General features: G+C 45.1%; 1 protein-coding gene across 2 annotated transcripts in view; it reads right to left on the bottom strand.

The window, feature by feature from the left end:
* The window catches only part of lrp5 (LDL receptor related protein 5), a 172140-nt gene that overhangs the window by 30389 nt on the left and 120624 nt on the right, over positions 1 to 21127 (bottom strand). For both annotated transcript variants that reach the window (XM_033038947.1, XM_033038946.1), the window contains exon 8: positions 669 to 885. In XM_033038947.1, coding sequence (XP_032894838.1) covers positions 669 to 885 — 217 coding nt within the window. The remainder of the gene's footprint in view (positions 1 to 668; positions 886 to 21127) is intronic.

Genomic DNA, 21127 nt, shown 5'->3' with positions numbered 1-21127 from the left:
TTGCTGGGGAAACTCAGCGGGTGCAGCAGCATCTATGGAGCGAAGGAAATAGGCGACGTTTCGGGCCGAAACCCTTCTTCAGTCTGAAGGGTTTCGGCCCGAAACGTCGCCTATTTCCTTCGCTCCATAGATGCTGCTGCACCCGCTGAGTTTCCCCAGCAATTTTGTGTACCTACAATCATATGGTGTTTGATTCTGAGCAGTGGCTTCGTCAAGGCGATGGGACTTAAGTAGATTTTTGAAGGAGAGAGGCAGAGAGATTTAGGAGAATTCCAGATTCCACTGCAATGATGGAGCAATGGAAGGTAAAGCATGGCTGTTGGTATCCTAGCGGATGCTCATTTGACGGATAGTCCAGCCCAATATTTTCCACATATGGTGCAGACATACAAGATAGGTAAGATATTCAATTCTGAGGCATTTGGAGCTATCTGATCTTGTCCTTACATGTAAGGAATAATCACACAAAATGTCATAGAAAGCTCTTGGCACCTGTAGATTTCTGAGTCTTTGGTTCAGCAGAGGAGAATGAAATGCTTGTTTGTGCTGTAAATGTTTCTCACGCAACAATCAATCTGCACTATCTATTGCAGTTTAAAGTAGTAAACAGTCAACAATAGTCAATTTGCATAAACAGAAATGAAGCATTATCCACCAAGATTACATACCAAATGCTTTTGTAACTCTTGTTGCCTTCAATCCCATTAGGTCAGGTAGCTGATCGATGATAATCTCCCGCTCAGCACGGTGCTTATGAACACGTTCAATGCTGCGTCTCTGCCAGTCAGTCCAATAGATGTAATCACCCAACAAAGTGAAACCAAATATGTGAGGAAGTTTATCTTCCACAAGTATTCTACGGCCTGTTCCATCTACATTGATGACCTGTTGAAAGCAGTCATAAAATTATCCAGGTCAGGACCCAAATACCAAATATGTAGAAGGTACACGCAGTTTCAAACATTTTTAAAAATCTTCAAAATATCTTATTTTTCATGATCATCTCACGTGGTAAGACCTATTACTACCCACAGAACTTGGTCTGCTTCATATGATTTGGCCTAAAAGGCTCCAACCCAATGTCAAGTCCCAACTGCGCCGAGGCAACAATTGGCTCAAAATGTTTGTGGATAGATGATGAAAACAGGAAGCAAATTTAATTTCCACTGTTAAAACCAAAAACACTCAAGGGATTAAAATGTGCTTAATTCATAATTCAGTTATGGTACACGTTTCCACATACACCTGAGAACATGTAAACCTAGTTACATATAGATACATGGACAATAGGTGCAGGAGTAGGCCATTCGGCCCTTCGAGCCATTCAATGTAATCATGGCTGATCATCCACAATCAGTACCCCGATCCTGCCTTCTCCCCATACCCATTGATTCCGCTAGCCCTAAGAGCTCTATCTAACTCACTTTTGAATGCATCCAGTGAATCAGTCTCCACTGCCTTCTGAGGCAGAGAATTCCACAAATTCACAACTCTCTGTGTGAAAAAGTTTTTCCTCATCTCAGTTCTACCCCAACCCCTTATAAGACCTACCCCTTACTCTTAAACTATGGCCCCTGGTTCTGGACTCGGGAACTTGTTTCCTACATCTAGTGTGTCCAAACCCTTAATAATTTTCTATGTTTCCATAAAATCCCTATCATCCTTCTAAATTCCAGTGAATACAAGCCCAGTTGCTCCATTCTTTCAACATATGACAGCCCGCCATCCCCGGAATTAACCTTATGAGCTGCAATCCCTCAAGAGCAAGGATTTGAGTCCTTCCTCAAATTATGAGACCAAAACTGCACACAATACTCAAGGTGTGGTCTCATCAGGGCCCTGTACAACTGCAGAAGGACCTCTTTGCTCCTATACTCAACTCCTCTCGTTATGAAGGCATATGTTGGCTTTCTTCACTGACTGTGCTACCTGCATGCTTACTTTCAGTGACTGATGTACTGGGACTCCCAGGTCTCGTTGTACTTCCCCTTTTCCTAACTTGACATCATTCAGTTCAAGTGAAATAAACTATATACAATATTTGGCATTTTAATTGTGAATAAAAAATAGAATTTAAAAGAGTAAAACTGTTATTAGAAACAATGGCGGAAAAATAAAGAAAGCTTAGACAAGGATTATCAACAAGAGACATATGTATCCAACACGGTTAATAAATCATACAAAAGTCAGTTAAATTTTAGCAGTAAGGGTTACCAAAAAATAAACTGCTCCTTGATGGTCATGCACTCAGAATTATTCAGGATCCTTTAATCCTACTTCAGTAAATATATTATTTCACTTTAAATCATAGAAAATACAGATGCTGGAGATCAGAAACAAAAATCAGAAACGGGTGGAAAATGTAGTTTACTTTGTTTGTGGTATCCTGCTGAGCAAAGATTGTCTGCAGCTTTCTTACAGCAGCCAATACATTTTAAAAAGCCATTCAAGGCTGTGAAAGACTGAGATGTTTAAAGTAGTGGAGGGCAGAGTGCAAGTGCTAAATTTTTTGCTGTGTGATATTTAAAACTTGATACAAAACAAAAATGTTACAGATTTTCCAACCATTTTTATTTCCAGAGCCACACAATGATAAATCTGGAGAACCTTCTCAGCCAACTCCACTGAGTAGGATCCACTAATTCCCCTGTTCCCGAGTGCACACCATCTCCAGGCCTGGTGCTGCCAGCCACACTCAGGCTCACCAATGAATAGTGCACAATGGACAACATCCCTTGGTCCATAATTTCCTGCTTAAATTTGAATTTTTTTAAAAAATCTCATTCAAAAGCGAGTGAAAATGCCACTGGATTCTGGAACTGGGATTAAATTATATTAATCAGGGAAGTGGACCAGAATCTTATTGTAGCAGTTTAAGCACACAGAGAGTAAATAATGAGCTTATTATTCAAAATTTTGAGCAAATCAAAATTCATTTAAATTTATTATGAGGAACGTACATCATATATTATTTACTTATTTATCTGCAGATCAAATAACTACCTCCAGACGGAAAATTACTCGGTCTTATCCCGGTCTTTTCTTCCTATCTGTGCAGTTTTTTTCTACATAATTGATTGTGTTGTATAATTCTTGTCTGTCTGCAAACAAGTCTGACACAGTGGATGGTAACAGCAAAAATTGGTCCTTTAAATGTAATCTAAAAAGGACAGCAAAGTGTAAAGATTTCTAACTTTGTTATGCCCCTGTCCCACTTAGGAAACCTGAACGGAAACCTCTGGTGACCTTGCGTCCCACCCAAGGTTTCCATGAGTCGCCAGAGGTTTTGGTCACTCGCCTGTAAAGCCTCGACCGAAGCGTGAGCTGCATCTACTGAACAAAGATCCTACAGGATCTTTGCTATCGACCGCACACACACACACACACACACACACACACAAACACATCGCGAAGGTGGGGGCCAGGGACAGCGGAGGAGCGCTGTCCGCGCGATGAAGAGGAAGGTAAACGGCTGCCAAAGAGCATGGTAAGTCCTTTAGAAAGCGCGGGAGAGAAGGGGAGAGAAGGAGAGAGAAGGGGGGGGAGGGGAGAAGAAGGAGTGGAGACAGTTTTAAGAAGTTTAATGAAGTTAGCGGGCATTTACCTTCCGGCGGATCTTCTGGGTCCTGAAAACTCCAATGAGCCAATCAAAATGTCCGGTCAGCGAAGGAGATTGCCTTCGACTGCCTGTAAGTAAATAACGACCCCACTGCACTGGCTTCGACCAAACGGCAACTTATTTTTAGTCGAGGCCGGTTTTGATTTTGTTGAAATAATCGAAGGAACATAGATGAAGCCTCAACCACGCGGAAACCACTTTTGACCATTAGGGAGAGTGACCAAAACCTCCGGGAACCTCATGGAAACCTTGGGTGGGGCGCAAGGTCACCAGAGGTTTCCATTCAGGTTTCCTAAGTGGGACAGGGGCATTAGTGAATGCAGTGGCGGTGGGCATAATCAGCAACACAAATCAGTCATTCTGTATCATCTAAGAAATTCACACTAGTTTCCACACCTAGATCTAACTTACTGTCCTTTCGCCTGACTCTCCAACATTCCTAAATCGTCAGCCTACTTGTCGAACATCGGGATGAGTTGAATCTTGACTCAATTAAATAAAAAGGCCAAAAACATTTTTCTCTCTCACTCACACCCAAATCTCTGAAATGTCACTTTATGCAATCGTGGTGTGATATATGATCCCTTGTGTCTTTCTTTATCTGTAATTTCTTCTGAGCAGGTCTGTAACATCAACAGGTTCTGCTCCCGACTCAACCCACCTGCTGCTGAAACTCAGTTACACCTTAATTTCCTTCAGACTTTGAAACTTCAAACTGTGCTTGGCTGGGATCCAAGATTCCCTTTTCATTTATTTTCGATCATCCAAAACTCTTGGTGCAAGTTGTTCTGTCAACAACTCACACCAAGGCATGTTGACCACAGACCACACACTGTTGGCCTACTTTGGTGCCTCAATAAACAAAACCACAGTTTTAAAGCTCTAATCCTGTATTTCAAGTCCTTCCAATCTCATCCAATTCTATTACTTCAAAAGTGCTCAGTTTCCGGCCTCTTTCACATCTCTGATATTAATTGCATTATTGCCTGCCTTGCCTTCGGTGGCTTGAGCCTCAAATCCTGGAAATTCCTCTCTGAACGTCTGCCTTTTTAAACTTTTCCATGTCAAATTTGATGATGTTTATATGAAAATCGCCAGATGGCAAATGCTATACAAATGAACATTGTCTGGGAATTAGCATATGTATAATTTAACTTGTTTAATTTTTTTAAATGCTATATTATTCCCCTTATCTTATTCCTTATTTCCAAAAGCCGGGTTTTGTAGTTCTGAGGTCTGTACACTCTGCTAAATTATACAACAGAGCATCTACTTTATTTGTATTTGTATGTTGTAGACCTCAAAATAAACTAAAAACAGTTATGTACATCCCCATTCTTCAAACTTATTCCTTTTCCTAAGTGATGAAAATTCACAGAAATCTGGACAAGTTTTTACTAAAATATGGCGAATAAAAAAAGACCGAGCCAGCAGCCAGTAAAGCAAAATATCTTTATCTCTTGTGGCAGTGTTCACACTGCTGCCAGCTGCCATTCCCTCAAAGTGGGTCAGCCCAATGCGAGCTGAAGTATAATTGTATTTAACTTATAACGACACCACACTGTCGGCATCTGTGTTATGACAGACGCAAGAGTAGAACAGATGCAGAAATTTGCATGCAGTGTTAAAAAAACATATCGGCATTTTGTTATTCTCAACATTTGACTCCTTTTTCCTGTGGCTTTAAATTTAGCATACCAGCTGCTTTCTTTAAAAGAATCCTTCCCACATGTTTTTTCAGCCACGTCCATTTAGGTTCAAAACACACACAGAGGAAACCTGACTACAGACAGTGCGTCCAAACAAAACTCCTCCAATTATTATGAAGGTGATTATTTGTATTTATACAGTACAGTGCTTTTATGGAGTAAGTAGTTCAGGGGCGCTCTTAATTATGCAGAACATGGACCTTTTTCAGATGGGTTGCAAGCAAAGGTACTAGAGGAGCTCCTCTAGTATCTTTGGTTGCAAGCATCTTCCCTTCCAGTATACTTTAAGCATCCCATTTAACTTGCAACAATACATACAAGGCGACAAGCTTAAATTATATCATCGCTCATTCGCAAAAGGAGGCTTTCTACCAAACTTTGGACTTTTGAAAAAGTAAATCCATTGTGTTGCAATAAAAAAGGCTGCATCAAGTCACTCCAAGTACTTTTTGAGATCTTTTTAGCCGCTAAACTGGTTCCCTAATTAAATAACATAGTAAAATCACAAGTTAACTAATTACAAGTTATTGTTATGCCAGCAACATATGCCCAAATATATCCAACGCAATCTATTAAATGCTATTTTCTTTTCCAAAGAATGAATTCTATGCTGCACTTCTGGGTAAGCCAAAAACATTAAAAAATGTAGACAAAAATAGCTTTGCCATAAATCACAGCATTGAGTATAGAAGTTGGGATGTAATGTTAAAATTGTACAAGGCATTGGTGAGGCCAATTCTGGAGTATGGTGTACAATTTTGGTCGCCTAATTATAGGAAGGATGTCAACAAAATAGAGCGAGTACAGAGGAGATTTACTAGAATGTTGCCTGGGTTTCAGCAACTAAGTTACAGAGAAAGGTTGAACAAGTTAGGGCTTTATTCTTTGGAGCGCAGAAGGTTAAGGGGGGACTTGATAGAGGTTTTTAAAATGATGAGAGGGATAGACAGAGTTGACGTGGAAAAGCTTTTCCCACTGAGAGTAGGGAAGATTCAAACAAGGGGACATGACTTGAGAATTAAGGGACTGAAGTTTAGGGGTAACATGAGGGGGAACTTCTTTACTCAGAGAGTGGTAGCTGTGTGGAATGAGCTTCCAGTGAAGGTGGTGGAGGCAGGTTCGTTTTTATCATTTAAAAATAAATTGGATAGTTATATGGATGGGAAAGGAATGGAGGGTTATGGTCTGAGCGCAGGTATATGGGACTAGGGGAGATTATGTGTTCGGCACGGACTAGAAGGGTCGAGATGGCCTGTTTCCGTGCTGTAATTGTTATATGGTTATATGGTTTATATGAAACAAGAATGTCTGAAGAAAGTTGGCTGAAAAATCTCCAAAATCCCTGTTCCACGAACAGAATCTATAAATTTAAGGAATAACAACTATGTTTATGTTTCTATATGTACCTTTTCACTCACCGTTAAGTTGATACTGCGCTATATAATCATGCATCTATCTTTCATTCAATCAAAACTATTTGGAGCAGTGATCTGTCGAGTCAATATTACTTTCCATGCAAATTCCCCTTCCTGCCATTTCAGGTGAATATAAAAGATCCCATGGCACTAATCAAAGAGCTGTGCAGTCAATATTTACCACAAAAATTAATTACTTGGTTATCCCACTGCTACCTGAGACCTACCAGTTTGCAAATTGGTTGTTTTATGTTTCCCGAAAAGTTTCGGGAACTTTATGTTTCCCAAATCAGTGACTAATCAAAACTGTTTGACTGGCTTTTTGAAAATGCAAATAGGAAAATGAGTGAGTGAGAGAAAAAACAATTGAAAACAATTACACAAGTCCCACAGGCAATCTATGTGGGCAATGATGTGGATTGCTCCAGAGAGAAAAAGGCAATCTCTCCCAGAATGTAATCGCAGATGATATTTTATAAACGGTAACTACATTTGAAAACAACCTAATCTTTAATAGATACTAGACTAATAGATACTAAACTAAGTGGGACCCGTTGGGTCCCAGCATCACATGGGAAGGCTGGTCCCCCAAAGCAATATTCCACCTCTCCACCAATTCCAATATTGGTGGCCAGGAGCGCTAGTATGGGTGTTGTGGGCTGAAGGGACTGGTTTCCAGAGAGCTAGTATGAACATTGTGGGCTGAATGGATTCTTGGGCTGGCGGCCTAGTCACTCAAGCCTGTTGTGCTGACAGCTCACTCACAGCTGGTGGGCTGGCAGTTGACTCACGGCTATTCCTTGAAATTCCATTTCAAGCAGGGTGCAAGGCCACTAAATTCAAGTGCAGTTTCATACCATTTCAAGCAGGGTGCAAGGCCACTAAAGACAGCAAGTCGTGACCTCTCCCTCCTCCATCTTGCAGAAACTGAGCCACGCCCACACTTCTGGGTTTTATAGTCCCTTCCCCCTTCCACCAGAAAGGCCGTGGCCTTCATGGCGTGATTGACAGGAGAGAATCTCAACATTTTTTAAACACTAATAACTCTTTAATTCTTCATCGATGGGAAAAACCCTCTTGTCCTGCGCAACCGAGGGGGACTCTGAGTAAGATGGGCAAAAAATCACAGCCGTAAGTGGCAGTGTGTTTTCTAAAATCAATATACAGAACAACAGGAAGTGGTCAAGATCAGACTTTTAGTAATATAGATATTATATGGAGACTTTTAGAGCATAACAGAAGGCCTTGTAGCATTACACTATCTCCTGGGTCCAGAGACGTGGTTAGGGGACATCATGATTGCTGGTGGGACTACTGCTGCATTGAAGGAGACCATTCTGACCATTGAACCTACACTGATCCTATATATGAGAAATGTAATCACCGTATTGCTCTTGTAGCTCTGAGTAGTGTGGTTGTTCATTCATTAAACATTTTCAAAGTTAAGGATAAAATAAATTTGGATTCTGAGTGCATTTAGGAACTGTGCAGGAAAGTGGCTTGAAGCACAGAATCATATCCTATTGAAGAGCAAACAAACACATGATCTCCTAAGTACATTTGGTTTCATAAATTTCCTGTGCTACTGTAATGGACATTCTATTGATCTATTCATCTATTGGCTCTTTGCTGATCCTCAATATCCATATTCCAAAATGTTCAAACTCAGTCAGAATATCAATAGCAAAGATATTTCTCCTCATGTAGTCTTACATAGTTACTTCTTATCATGAGTTAATGTTTTCTTGCTCCAGTCACTCCAGACAGGGGATCTACATATCAACATTTAACCTGTCAATTTTTACAGTATCTTTCAAATCTAAATCTGATCACCTCTCAAGCTTTTACTCTCTAATGGTATAGGCATTTCCTGCTCATTGTACAGCCTTCTTTTCCTGGAATTAATCTGATACATCCCTGTGGCACTAGATGTTGGCGAGGACACACTCAGAGTACTATGTTAAGTTTTGGTCACCCTGCAGTTTTGGTCACCCTGCATCCCTGCAGGATGCCATTATCCTGGAAAGAGAGCAGAGGTGGTTTATGAGGATGTTGCCAGGACTTGAGAGACTGAGCCGTCGTGAGCGGTTGAGCGTACTATGACTGTTCCTTGGAGCACAGGAGCTGGTCTTATAGAGCCATATAAAGTCTTGAGGGGAATAGACTGGGTGAATATACAGAGTCTCTTACCAAGGATAGAGCAGTCAAAAACAAGAGGACATATTCTTAAGGTGTGAGAGGAAAGATCTAATACTAAACTGAGGGATAATATTTTCACTCAGAGGGTGGTGGGTATATGGAAAGAGCTGCAAGACGAGGTAGTTGACACAGGCTCTATAATAGCACTTAAAAGACATTTAGACTGGTACATGGATAGAAAGATTTAGAGGGATATGGGCCACAGGCAAATGGAACAAACTTAGATGGGGTGTCTTGGTCGGCATGGACAAGTTATGACCATGACATCTGCAAACGTACTGACCATGCCCTGTACGTTCTCAAGCAAGTAATTGAAATAGATGACAAACAACAATGGGGTCAGCACAGGGATCTTGTGACGCACCACAGATGTAAGCCTCAATTCTATAGACAACTAGACCAAGTGCAGACCCGTTGGGTCTGTTCCCCCAACGTGCGGTTGTGGGGGGGGGGGGGGGCGGGGGAGGCGGCACGCAGCGTCACACACACTAACTATCCCCCCCCACCACACTCACGCTAATTACCCCCTTGATATTATATTAATATAATTAATTTGCTCCTTTTACCACCCTATCTACTGACGCATAGCCCCCAACTTGCAGTCACATCTAGAGAGGGGCGGGGGGCGGGCGGGGGTAGAGAGTGAGGGCAGAGAGAGAAGGGGCAGAGACAGAGAGAGAGACAGAGACACAGAGAGAGGGATAGGGGGTGGAGAGGAGGATAAGAGGGAGGGTGGGTGAGAGGGGAAAGGTGAGGGTGGAGGGGAGGAGAGAGAGAGGGTGGAGGAGGGGGGAGACGAGGGGGTGCTGAGAGGGGGGGGAGAGGGGGGAGAAGGGAGGGGGGGGGGGAGGGGGGGGGGCGGGACGGGGGGGGGGGGAGGAGGGGGAGGGGGGGGAGGGGAGGGAGGGGGGGGGAGGGGGGGGGAGGAGGGGAGGGGGAAGAGAGGGGGAAGAGAGAGGGGGGGAGGGGGAGAGGGGGGGAGAGAGGAGAGGGGGGGAGGGAGGGGGGAGAGGAGGGGGGAGAGGAGAAGGGGGGAGGAGGAGGGGGGAGGAGGAGGGGGGGGGGAGGAGGGGGGAAGAGGGGGGGGAGGAGAGGGGGGGGAGAAGGGGGGGGAGGAGAGAGGGGGGGAGGAGAAGGGGGGGGAGGAGAAGGGGGGGGAGGGGAGAGGGGGGGAGGAGAGGGGGGGGAGGGAGGGGGGGGGGAGGAAGGGGGGGGAGGAGGGGGGGGGGAGGAGGAGGGGGGGCAAGGAGAGGGGGGGGAGGAGAAGGGGGGGGGAGGAGAGGGGGGGAGGGGAAGAGGGGGGGAGGAGGAGAGGGGGGGAGAAGAGGAGAGGGGCGGAGGGGAGGAGGGAGAGGGGGGGGGGAAGAGGGAGGGGGGGAAAGCAGGGATGGGGGGGGAAGAGGAGAGGGGGGGGAGAGGAAGAGGGGGGGAGAGGAAGGAGGAGAGGGGGGGGAAGAGGAGAGGGGAAGAGGAGAGGGGGGGGGGAGAGGGGGGAGAGGGGGGGGAGAGAGAGGGGGGGAGGGGGGAGGAGAGAGAGGAGGAGAGGGAGGGAAGGGGGAGAGAGAAAGGGGGTGGGAGAGGAGAAGGGGAGGAGAGGAGAGGGGGGGAGAAGAGGGGGAGGGGAGAGGAGAGGTGAGGGGGAGAGGAGAGGGGGTGAGGAGAGGGGCGAGCGGAAAGCGGGGTGGGAGAGGAGAAGGGGGGAGAGGAGAGGGGGGAGAGGAGAGGGGAGGCGAGGAGAGGGGGAGGAGAGGGGGGGGGAGGAGAGGGGGGGAGGAAGAGGAGAGGGGGGGAGGAAGAGGAGAGGGGGGGGGATGAGGAGAGGGGGGGAGCAGAGGAGAGGGGGGGGAGAGTGAGAGGGGGGACGAGGAGAGGGGGGGGAAGAGGAGAGGGGGAGAGGTGAGGGGGAGAGGTGAGGGGAGAGGTGGAGGGGGGGAGAGGAGAGGGGGGGAGAGGACTGAGGGGGGGAGAGGAGAGGGGGGGAAGAGGAGATGGGGGGGAGAGGAGAGGGGGGAGAGAGAGGGGGGAGAGGAGAGGGGGGGAGAGGAGAGGGGGGGGGAGAGGAGAGGGGGGAGAGGAGAGGGGGGGGGGAGAGGATGAGGGGGGGGGAGAGGAGAGAGGGGGGGGGAGAGGAGAGGGGGGGGAGAGGAGAGGGGGGAGAGGGAGAGGGGGGGGAGAGGAGAGGGGGGGAAGAGGAGAGGGGGGGGAAGAGGAGAGGGGGGGAAGAGGAGAGGGGGGGAAGAGGAGAGGGGGGAAGAGGAGAGGGGGTAAGAGGAGAGGGGGAGGAGGAGAGGGGGGGAGAGGAGAGGGGGGGAAGAGGAGAGGGGGGGAGGAGGAAAGGAAGGGGGGGAGGGGAGAGGAGAGGGGGGGGGGGAGAGGAAAGGGGGTGGGAGAACCTAAAAAACATTTTAGAACCAAAAAATACACATTCTGCAAGCATTGTAGAACGATAAAAGACACTTTTTGCAAACATTTTAGAACCAATAAACACTTTCTGCAAACATTTTAGAACCAATAGACACATTCTGCAAGCGTTTTAGAACCACTAAGGACACTTACATTTGAGTCGACATGTGTTCAGTGTTATTCACAGCTCAGAGAAACGTGACCCTCTGCCTTCCTCCAGACACTGATTGAGGCACACCACTTCCTGGTTTTATAGTCTCTCCCCCCTGCCGCCAGCAGGGGCAGCAGAGAGAATGGGGAATTTTGTAAAATCATTAATATCTCTGTCATTTTTCATCGACGGAAAAAATCCTCGGCACACATACGGCGGAGGGGGGCTCTGAGCGAGGTGGCGGCGTTCTCTCGGAAATCGCAGCACAGATGGCCAAAACCGGTCAAGAACAGACTTTTAGTAATATAGATTGACAATAGGTGCAGAAGGCCATTTGGCCCTTCAAGCCAGCACCGCCATTCACTATGATCATGGCTGATCATCCACAATCACTACCCCGTTACTACCTTCTTCCCATATCCCCTGACTCCTCTATCTTTAAGAGGACTATCTAACTCTCTCTTGAAAGCATTCAGAGAATCGGCCTCCCCTGCCTTCTGAGACAGAGAATTTCACAGATTCACAACTCTCTGGGTGAAAAAGTTCTTCCTCATCTCCATTCTAAATGGCCTACCCCTTATTCTTAAACTGTGGCCCCTGGTTCTGAACTCGCAACATTGGGAACATGTTTCCTGCCTCTAGCATGCCTAAAAAGCACATTTACCCAACCACCCTCTGCCCCCTAACATTAAGCCAATTATGTATTCAATTAACTAGCACTCCCTGAATCCAATGCAATCTAACTTTCCAGAGCAGCCTCCCACAAAGAACTTTAGCAAAGGCCTTGCTGAAGTCCATACAGACGACATCTACTTCCCTGTCCTCATTGACCTTCTTGGTTACTTTGTTAAAAAACTCAATCAAATTCTTGAGACATGATCTCCTAAGAATAAAGCTGTGCCGACCATCCTCAATTAACCTATCCTTTCAAATGCGTGTATATCTTATGCCTACAAATCCCCTCCAGTGACATACACACCACAGATGTTAGGCTTACTGGTCTATAGAAACATAGAAAATAGATGCAGAAGTTGGCCATTCGGCCCTTCGAGCCAGCATCGCCATTCAAGATGATCATGGCTGATCATCCAAAATCAGTACCCTGTTTCCCCATTGCCCTTGGTTATCTTAGCCCTCAGAGCTAAATCTAACTCTCTCTTGAAAACATCCAGTGAATTGGCCTCCACTGCCTTCTGTGGCAGTGAATTCCACAGACTCACAACTCTCTGGGTGAAAATGTTTTTCCTCAGCTCAGTCCTAAATGGCCTACCCCTTATTCTTAAACGGTGACCCATGGTTCTGGACTCCCCCAACATTGGGAAAAAGGTTCCTGCATCTACCCTGTCCAATCCTCTAAGAATTTTATATGTTTCTGTAAGATCCACCCTCATCCTTCTAAATTCCAGCGAATACAAGTCCATTTTTTCATCATACGTCAGTCCCACCATCCCGGGAATAAACCTGGTGAACCTACGCTGCACTCCCTCAATAGCAATAATGTCCTTCCTCAAATTAGGAGACCAAAATTGCACACAATACTCCAGGTACGGTCTCACCAGAAACCTGTACAACTGTAGCAGGACCTCCTTGCTCCTAAACGCAAATCCTCAAGGCGAACATACCATTGGCTTTCTTCACTGCCTGCTGTACCTGCATGCTTACTTTCAGTGACTGATGTACAAGCACAGCCAGATTTCATTGCACCTCCCCTTTTCCTCTGACACCATTCATTAATAATCTGCCTTCCTGTTCTTGCCACCAAAGTGGATAACCTCACATTTATCCACATTATATTGCATCTGCCATGCTTCTGCCCACTCACCCAACGTATCCAAGTCACCCTGCAGCCTCATAGCATCCTCCTTGAAGCTCACACTGCCACCCAGCTTTGTGTCATCCGTAAATTTAGAGATGTTACATTTAATTCCCTCGGCAAAATCGTTAATATATGTTATAAACAACTGGGGTCCCAGCACCGAGCCTCGCGGCACCCCACTAGTCACTGTCTGCCATTCAGAAAAGGACCCGTTAATTCCTACTCTTTGCTTCCATCTGCTAACCAGTTCTTTATCCATGTCAATACCCAACTCCCAATACCATGTGTTCTAATTTTGCACCCTAATCTCTTGTGTGGGACTTTGTCAAAGGCTTTTTCAAAGTTCAGATACACTACATCCACTGGCTCAGCCTTATCGATTCTACTTGTTACATCCTCAAAAAATCCCAAAAGATTAGTCAAGCATGATTTCCCCTTCATAAATCCATGCTGACTTTGACCGATCCCATCACTGCTTTCCAAATGTGCTGCTGTAACATCTTTAATAATTGACTCAAGCTTCTTCCCCAATACCGATGTACGGCTAACTATAATTCACCGTTTTCTCTCTCCCTCCTTTCTTTCTTAAAAAGTGGAGTTACATTGGCTACTCTCCAGTCCACAGGAACTGATCCAGAGTTGAAAGAACATTGGAAAATGGTCACCAATGCATCCACGACTTCTGAGTACTCTGGGATGCAGACCATCAGGCTCTGGGGATTTATCTGCCTTCAGTCCCAACAGTCTGACTAATGTGGATTCCCTTCAGTTCCTCCCTCGGACTAGATCCTCAGTGCCCTAGTATTTCCGGGAGATTGGTTCTGTCTTCACTAAGTGAGACACAAACAAAGTACTCATTGAACTGTTCTGCCATTTCCTTGTTTCCCATTATAAATTCACCTGTCTCTGACTGTAAGGGACCTGCTTTCATCATCACTAATCTTTTCCTTTTAACTACCTAAAGAAACTTTTCGTCAGTTTTTATATTCCCCACAAGCTTTCTTTCATGAAGCTTTCCCTTGCAGCCCTTCTTGAACAAAAGCACAATATCTGCATTCCGCACACTGCCCTTCCTTAGATATGGAGACCAAAAGTGTACAAGGTGGGCCAAGTATGGTATCATCAAAAGTCTGCATACATGCATCAAGATTTCCATATTTTTGTATTCCAAACATATTGCAGAAAAAAGCAACGTCTGCCTTCCTAATTGCTTGCTGTACATGCATGTTAATATTCTGTGCTTTGCTTGCCCAATATCGCTATTCCTGAAGAAGTCTGAAGAAGGATTTCGGCCCGAAACGTTGCCTATTTCCTTCGCTCCATAGATGCTGCCGCGTCCGCTGAGTTTCTCCAGCACTTTTGTCTACCTTCGCTATTCCTCTGTCAGCCAGAGTTTCTCACTATGTTTAATTGTGCTTTTCTATTTTTCATATGGATATTTATATTTTCACATTAAAAAAAATCATTCTTGGCCACTCATAGCCTCCAAGTATCCCTTTGAAGATACTGTCCTCAGAGTTCACTGTTCCAAAGAGTTTTGTGTTATTTCCAATGTAATATCTACTTCTAACATGCAACTTTACTCGTTCAAAACTCAATTCAGATTTTATCATTTTAAAGAGGAACAGACAAACATGCTCACTGGATCTTGACACAATAATGACAGCTCCTAATATTGATGGAGTTTTTGCTTTAATGTCCCATGTATAATGAGGGGGAAAAACGTTTGACTAGTCAGTTAGTTAATGAATAGCCGAGGGATTTTAATGCACATTATGTTCTTGCCGGAAGGCGCAAATAAAACCTTTCTGACTGAAACATTTGCAAGTTCCATTTTGCTTGAAGCCTAGCAAATTTTTGAAAGAATGCAGTTTAAATATCCACAATTTAAACCACATGTACCTGTTGGGACAGGTTTATTTATGTCATCCCAACACCTTGAAGATAAGGCCCCAAATCTTTACACAGAATCAGTCCAAAAGTCAGTCAATTAGAGCCATTTTGTTGGTTAGATTCTCTATTGAAACAATCTCAACAAGCAGCTACTCCACATTGAACACGAGGAGAGTCTTGCTCGATTCTCACCAAATTTCAGGTACCCAGGTCCCACTGACAGAGACACGTTTATTCCTACTCTTTGTTTCCTGTCTGCCAACCTATTCTCTATCCATGTCAATACCCTACCCCCAATACCATGTGGTCTAACTTTGCCCACTAATATCTGGGTGGGACGGCAAACGGACCTGAATGAATACGCCACATTCGTTACAGACTTCATCAGGAAATGTGTGGAGGACTGCGTTCCTACAAAAACCTTCCGAGTGTTTCCTAACCAGAAACCTTGGATGAACCATGAGATCCGCATTCTTCCGAAGACCAGATCCTGGGCATTCAGGTCTGGTGACGCAGAGGTCTATAAGAAGTCCAGATACGACATTGATAAGGCCATCAAAAAGGCCAAAAGGGACCTGCTTTAAACTGGAGGACGAGGCGGATGTTAGGCAACTGTGGCAGGGCTTGATGTGCCATCATCTCCTACACGATGAAATCACGAGGCAGCTCAAACGACAGCGAAGCATCACTCCCTGATGAGCACAAAGCGTTCTACACACCCTTTGATAGGGAGAACACTGATGTGCTTTCCCGAGCCCCCATTCGCCCTGATGATATTACAGTCACAGTCACAGAGGCAGATGTTAGAAGATCCTTCAGGGGGGTGAACCCTCAGAAAGCATCTGGAGCTGATGTTATACCTGGTCGAGTTCTCAAAATCTGTGTAGACCAACTGGCTGGGGTTTTTGCAGACATTTTCAACCTCTCACTTCTGAGGTCCTCGCTTTAAGAGGGCATCAATAATACAGGTGCACAAGAAGAGTAAGGTGCCGTGTCTCAACGACTATCGACCAGTGGCACTAACGTCTGTGGTGATGAAGTGCTTTGAGAGGTTGGTTGTGGTGCATATGAACTTCTACCTCGACAAGAACCTCGACCCACTACAGTTCGCCTACTGCCACAACAGGTCAACAGAGGATGCGATCTCACTGGCTCTCCACTCTGGACCACTTGGACAATAAAAATACTTACGTCAGGCTGTTGTTTATAGAGTAATACCGTCATCCCCTCCAAGCTGGTTACCAAGCTCGGAAATGGGTCTCTGCGCATCTCTCTGCAATTGGATCCTCGACTTCCTCATCCACAGACCACAGTCTGTTCGAATTGGCAGAAATACTTAATCCTCTGTAACAATCAGTACGGGAGGACCTCAAGGCGGCATGCTCTCAGCCCCCTGCTCAATACTCATGACAGTGTAGCTGGACATAGGGCGAACTCCATCATCAAGTTCGCCGACATCAGTGCCTCTACTTCCTGAAAAGATCACGGAGATTCGGTATGTCAAAGAGGCTTCTCTTGAACTTCTACAGGTGCACAGTAGAGAGCATATTGACTGGTTGCATCATGGCCTGGATCGGCAACTTGAACGTCCAGGAGCGGAAAAGACAGCAAAAAGTTGTGATCACTGCCCAGTCCATCACCGGCTCTGACCTCCCCACCATCGAAGGGATTTATCGAAGTCACTGCCTCAAAATGGCAGCCAACATTATCAGAGACCCACACCATCCTGGCCACACACTCATTTCACCATTGCCATCGGGAAGAAGGTACAGGAGCCTGAAAACTGTAACGTCCAGGTTCAGGAACAGCTTATTCCCTTCAGCCATCAGGCTATTAAACACGGCAACAAAGAAGCTCTGAACTACAATATACTATTATTATTATTATTATTATTGGACTATAATTGTATGTTTATTGAGTAAGTATGTCTGTATATATATATATATATATATATATACACACATATACACACACACTGAACTTTTTTTCCTCTCCCGTTACGTACAATGTTTACATATTCTGTTGTGCGGCAGCAAGTAAGGCTTTCATTGTTCTATCTGGGACATATGACAGTAAAACACTCTTGACTCTATCAAAGGCTTTCTGAAAGTCCACAAACACTACATCCACTGGCTCTCCTTCATCCATTTTACCTGTCAAATCCTCAAAAAATTCCAGAAGATTAGTCAAGCATGATTTCCCCTTCATAAATCTATGCTGAATTTGACCAATCCTGTCACTGCTTTCCAAATGCAGCTATAACATCTTTAATAATCGACTCGAGCATCGTCCCCACTACCGATGCAGGCTAACTGGTCTATAATTCCCCATTTTCTCTCTCCCTCCTTTCTTAAAAAGTGGGGTTACATTGGCTACCTTCCAGTCCACAGGAACTGATCCAGAGTCGAGATAACATTGGAAAATTATCACCAATGCATCCACGATTTCTAAGGCCACCTCTTTGAGTACTCTGGGATGCAGACCATCAGGCCCTGGGGATTTATCTATCTTCAGTCCCTACAGTTTACCTAACACCAATTTCTGACTAATGTAAATTCCCTTCAGTTACTCACTCCCACCACATCCGCAGTCCCCTTATATTTCCGGGAGATTGTTTGTGTCTTCCTTAGTGAAGGCAGAACGAAAGTACTCGTTGAAGTGTTCTGCCATTTCCTTGTTTCCCATTTTTAATTCACCCGTCTCTGACTGTAAGGGACCTACATGCGTCTTCCCTAATCTTCTCCTTTTTACATACCTAAAGAAACTTTTCAATCAGTTTTTATATTCCCCGCAAGCTTTCTTTCATGTTTTATATTCCCCGCAAGCTTTCTTTCATGAAGCTTTCCTTTGCAGCCCTTCTTGAATAAAGGCCCAATATCTGCATTCTGGCACCTCACTTGTGCCTAACATTGCCCTTCCTTAGATGTGGAGACCAAAAGTGTACAAGGTGGGCCAAGTATGGTATCATCAAAAGTCTGACACTTTCAGCAAGATTTCCATATTTTTGTATTCCAAACTTATTGCAGAAAAAAGCAACGTCTGCCTTCCTAATTGCTTGCAGTACAAGCACGTTAATATTCTGTGCTTTGCTTGCCCGATACCACTATTCCTCTTTCAGCCAGAGTTTCTCACTATGTTTAAAAAAAACGTGCTTTTCTGTTTTTTATATGGATATTTATATTTTCACATAATAAAATCACTTTCTTGGCCACTCATAGCCTCCAAGTATCCCTTTGAAGATACTCTCCTCTGCAGAGTTCACTGTTCCAAAGAGTTTTGTGTTATTTCCAATGTAATATCTACTTCTAACATGCAACTTTACTCATGTCCAACCCTAACCCTAACCTGGAATCTTCTTCCCAGGCCTACACCCTGGGAAAAAGACTGTATCAACCTTCTCCGTGCCTCACAATTTTAAGTACATCTATCCGGTCATCCCTCAGCCTCCATCACTCCACAGAAAACAATTTAAGTTTGTTCAATTTCTCCTTGTAGCAAAAATACTCTAATCGAGACAAGAACCTGGTGAACCGCTTTTGTATCTACTCCAAAGCCGTTGCATCCTTCCTGTAGCATGGCATTCAGAACGGCACAAAATGCTGCAAATGTAGCCTAACCAAAGTTTTATATAGCGGCAACGTGAGAATTAGACCATTCGGCCCATCGAGTTTAATCTGCCATTCAATCATTGCTGATCTATCATTCCCTCTCAACTCCATTCTGCTGCCTTCTCCACATAACCCCGACAGCCTTACTAATTAACAATCTGTCAATCTCCACCCAATGATTTTTTCCTCCACGGCCGTCTGTAAAATGAATTCCACAGATTCACCACCCTCTGACTAAACAAATTCCTCCTCATCTTTCTAAAAGGTATGCCATTTTATTCTGAGGCAGTGACCTCTGGGGGGAAGGGGGGGAGTGTGTGTGTGTGTGTGTGTGTGTGTGTGTGTGTGTGTGTGTGTGTGTGAAGGTGGTTGCACGTCTGCACTCCCTCTCAGCAAACCAGAACCGACCGACCCCACCAAACACCCCCGATGCGCTAAACACTAGCGAGCGAGCGCGATGCTACAACCAGACTTTGACCCTCACATAACGATCGAACATCCCTCTGCCACTCCCCCTCCACTCCCTCCCCTCCCTCTCTACACCCCTCTCTCTACCTCTGTTCCCCCCCTCCCCCTCCCTCTCTACCCCCTTTCCTCTCTAGGGATTGAAGAGGGAGAACACTGAAGAGGAGGGGGGGAGGGGAGTGCTGGGGAATGAGGAGAAATGAGCCGTGCCTGCGCAGTTGGAGGCTATGCGAGAGTGGTGGAACATTGCGGGAACGGGGAGTAATGGAATATTGCATTAGGGGAGCAATCTGCACTTGGTCTTGTATTCATTAAATTTAAATGAGGCCCCCTTCATCGTTGCAAACTCCAGTTAGTCCAGGCCCAGAACCATCAAATACTCCTTAATCCAATCATCAATGGGATCAAACACATAAACCTCCACTGGACCCTCTCCAATGCCAACACATCCCTCCTCAGATATTTGCCTTCCTTAAAACTTTCAACTTGCAAATTAATATTTTGGGAATCCTGCACCAGCACTCCCTAGTCCCTTTGCACCTCCTATTTCTGAATTCTCTCCCCATTTAGAAAATAGTCAATGCATCTATACTTACTACCAATATGCATGACTGACACTTTGCTGTGCTGTATTCCATCTGCCACTTCTTTGCCCTCTCTCCCAACCTGTCCAAGTCTTTCTGCAGAGTCCCTGCTTTCTCTACACTACCTGCACCCTCCACCTATCTTTGTATCACTGCCCCTCCACCTATCATCCGCAAATTTGGCCATAAAGCTTTCAATTCTCTCATCCAAATCATTGACATACAATGTGAAGAATAGTGGCCCCAACAAACACCACTAGTCATGGGCAGGCAACCAGAAAAAGCCCCCATCATTCCCACTCTTTGCCTTTTGCCATTCAGCCAACCATTTACGAGATCTCTCATCATCTGATGTACCTGAACCTTGCCATCCTTGTCTTTCTTCCTAACAAGGACATATTGTTCATGATCTCTGGCCAGCTGGCTTTTAAATGGCTCCCATGTCAGATGTGGACTTACTTAATAGCAGCTGCTCCCAATCTATTCTCCCCAGTTCCAACCTAATACTGTTTTGTATGTTAGCTTTCATAGCAAAAGGATTTGAGTATAGGAGCAGGGAGGTTCTACTGCAGTTGTACAGGGTCTTGGTGAGACCACACCTGGAGTATTGCGTACAGTTTTGGTCTCCAAATCTGAGGAAGGACATTATTGCCCTAGAGGGAGTGCAGAGAAGGTTCACCAGACTGATTCCTGGGATGTCAGGACTGTCTTATGAAGAAAGACTGGATAGACTTGGTTTATACTCTCTAGAATTTAGGAGATTGAGAGGGGATCTTATAGAAACTTATAAAATTCTTAAGGGGTTGGACAGGCTAGATGCAGGAAGATTGCTCCCGATGTTGGGGAAGTCCAGGACAAGGGGTCACAGCTTAAGGATAAGGGGGAAATCCTTTAAAACCGAGATGAGAAGAACTTTTTTCACACAGAGAGTGGTGAATCTCTGGAACTCTCTGCCACAGAGGGTAGTCGAGGCCAGTTCATTGGCTATATTTAAGAGGGAGTTAGATGTGGCCCTTGTGGCTAAGGGGATCAGAGGGTATGGAGAGAAGGCAGGTACGGGATACTGAGTTGGATGATCAGCCATGATCATATTGAATGGCGGTGCAGGCTCGAAGGGCCGAATGGCCTACTCCTGCACCTAATTTCTATGTTTCTATGTTTTATTAAGTCTAACCCCAATTTACCACTTTCCCCCAATAAGGTTCAATCTAATCCAAATCCACAACTGACAATTTACGGAATTCAAGCATGAGTAAGAAACCACT

Source organism: Amblyraja radiata, chromosome 20 (assembly GCF_010909765.2).
Source record: "Amblyraja radiata isolate CabotCenter1 chromosome 20, sAmbRad1.1.pri, whole genome shotgun sequence".
Classification (NCBI taxonomy): domain Eukaryota; kingdom Metazoa; phylum Chordata; class Chondrichthyes; order Rajiformes; family Rajidae; genus Amblyraja; species Amblyraja radiata.
The sequence above is the reverse complement of the archived record's forward strand: the minus strand, read 5'-3'. Positions and strand labels throughout refer to the sequence as shown.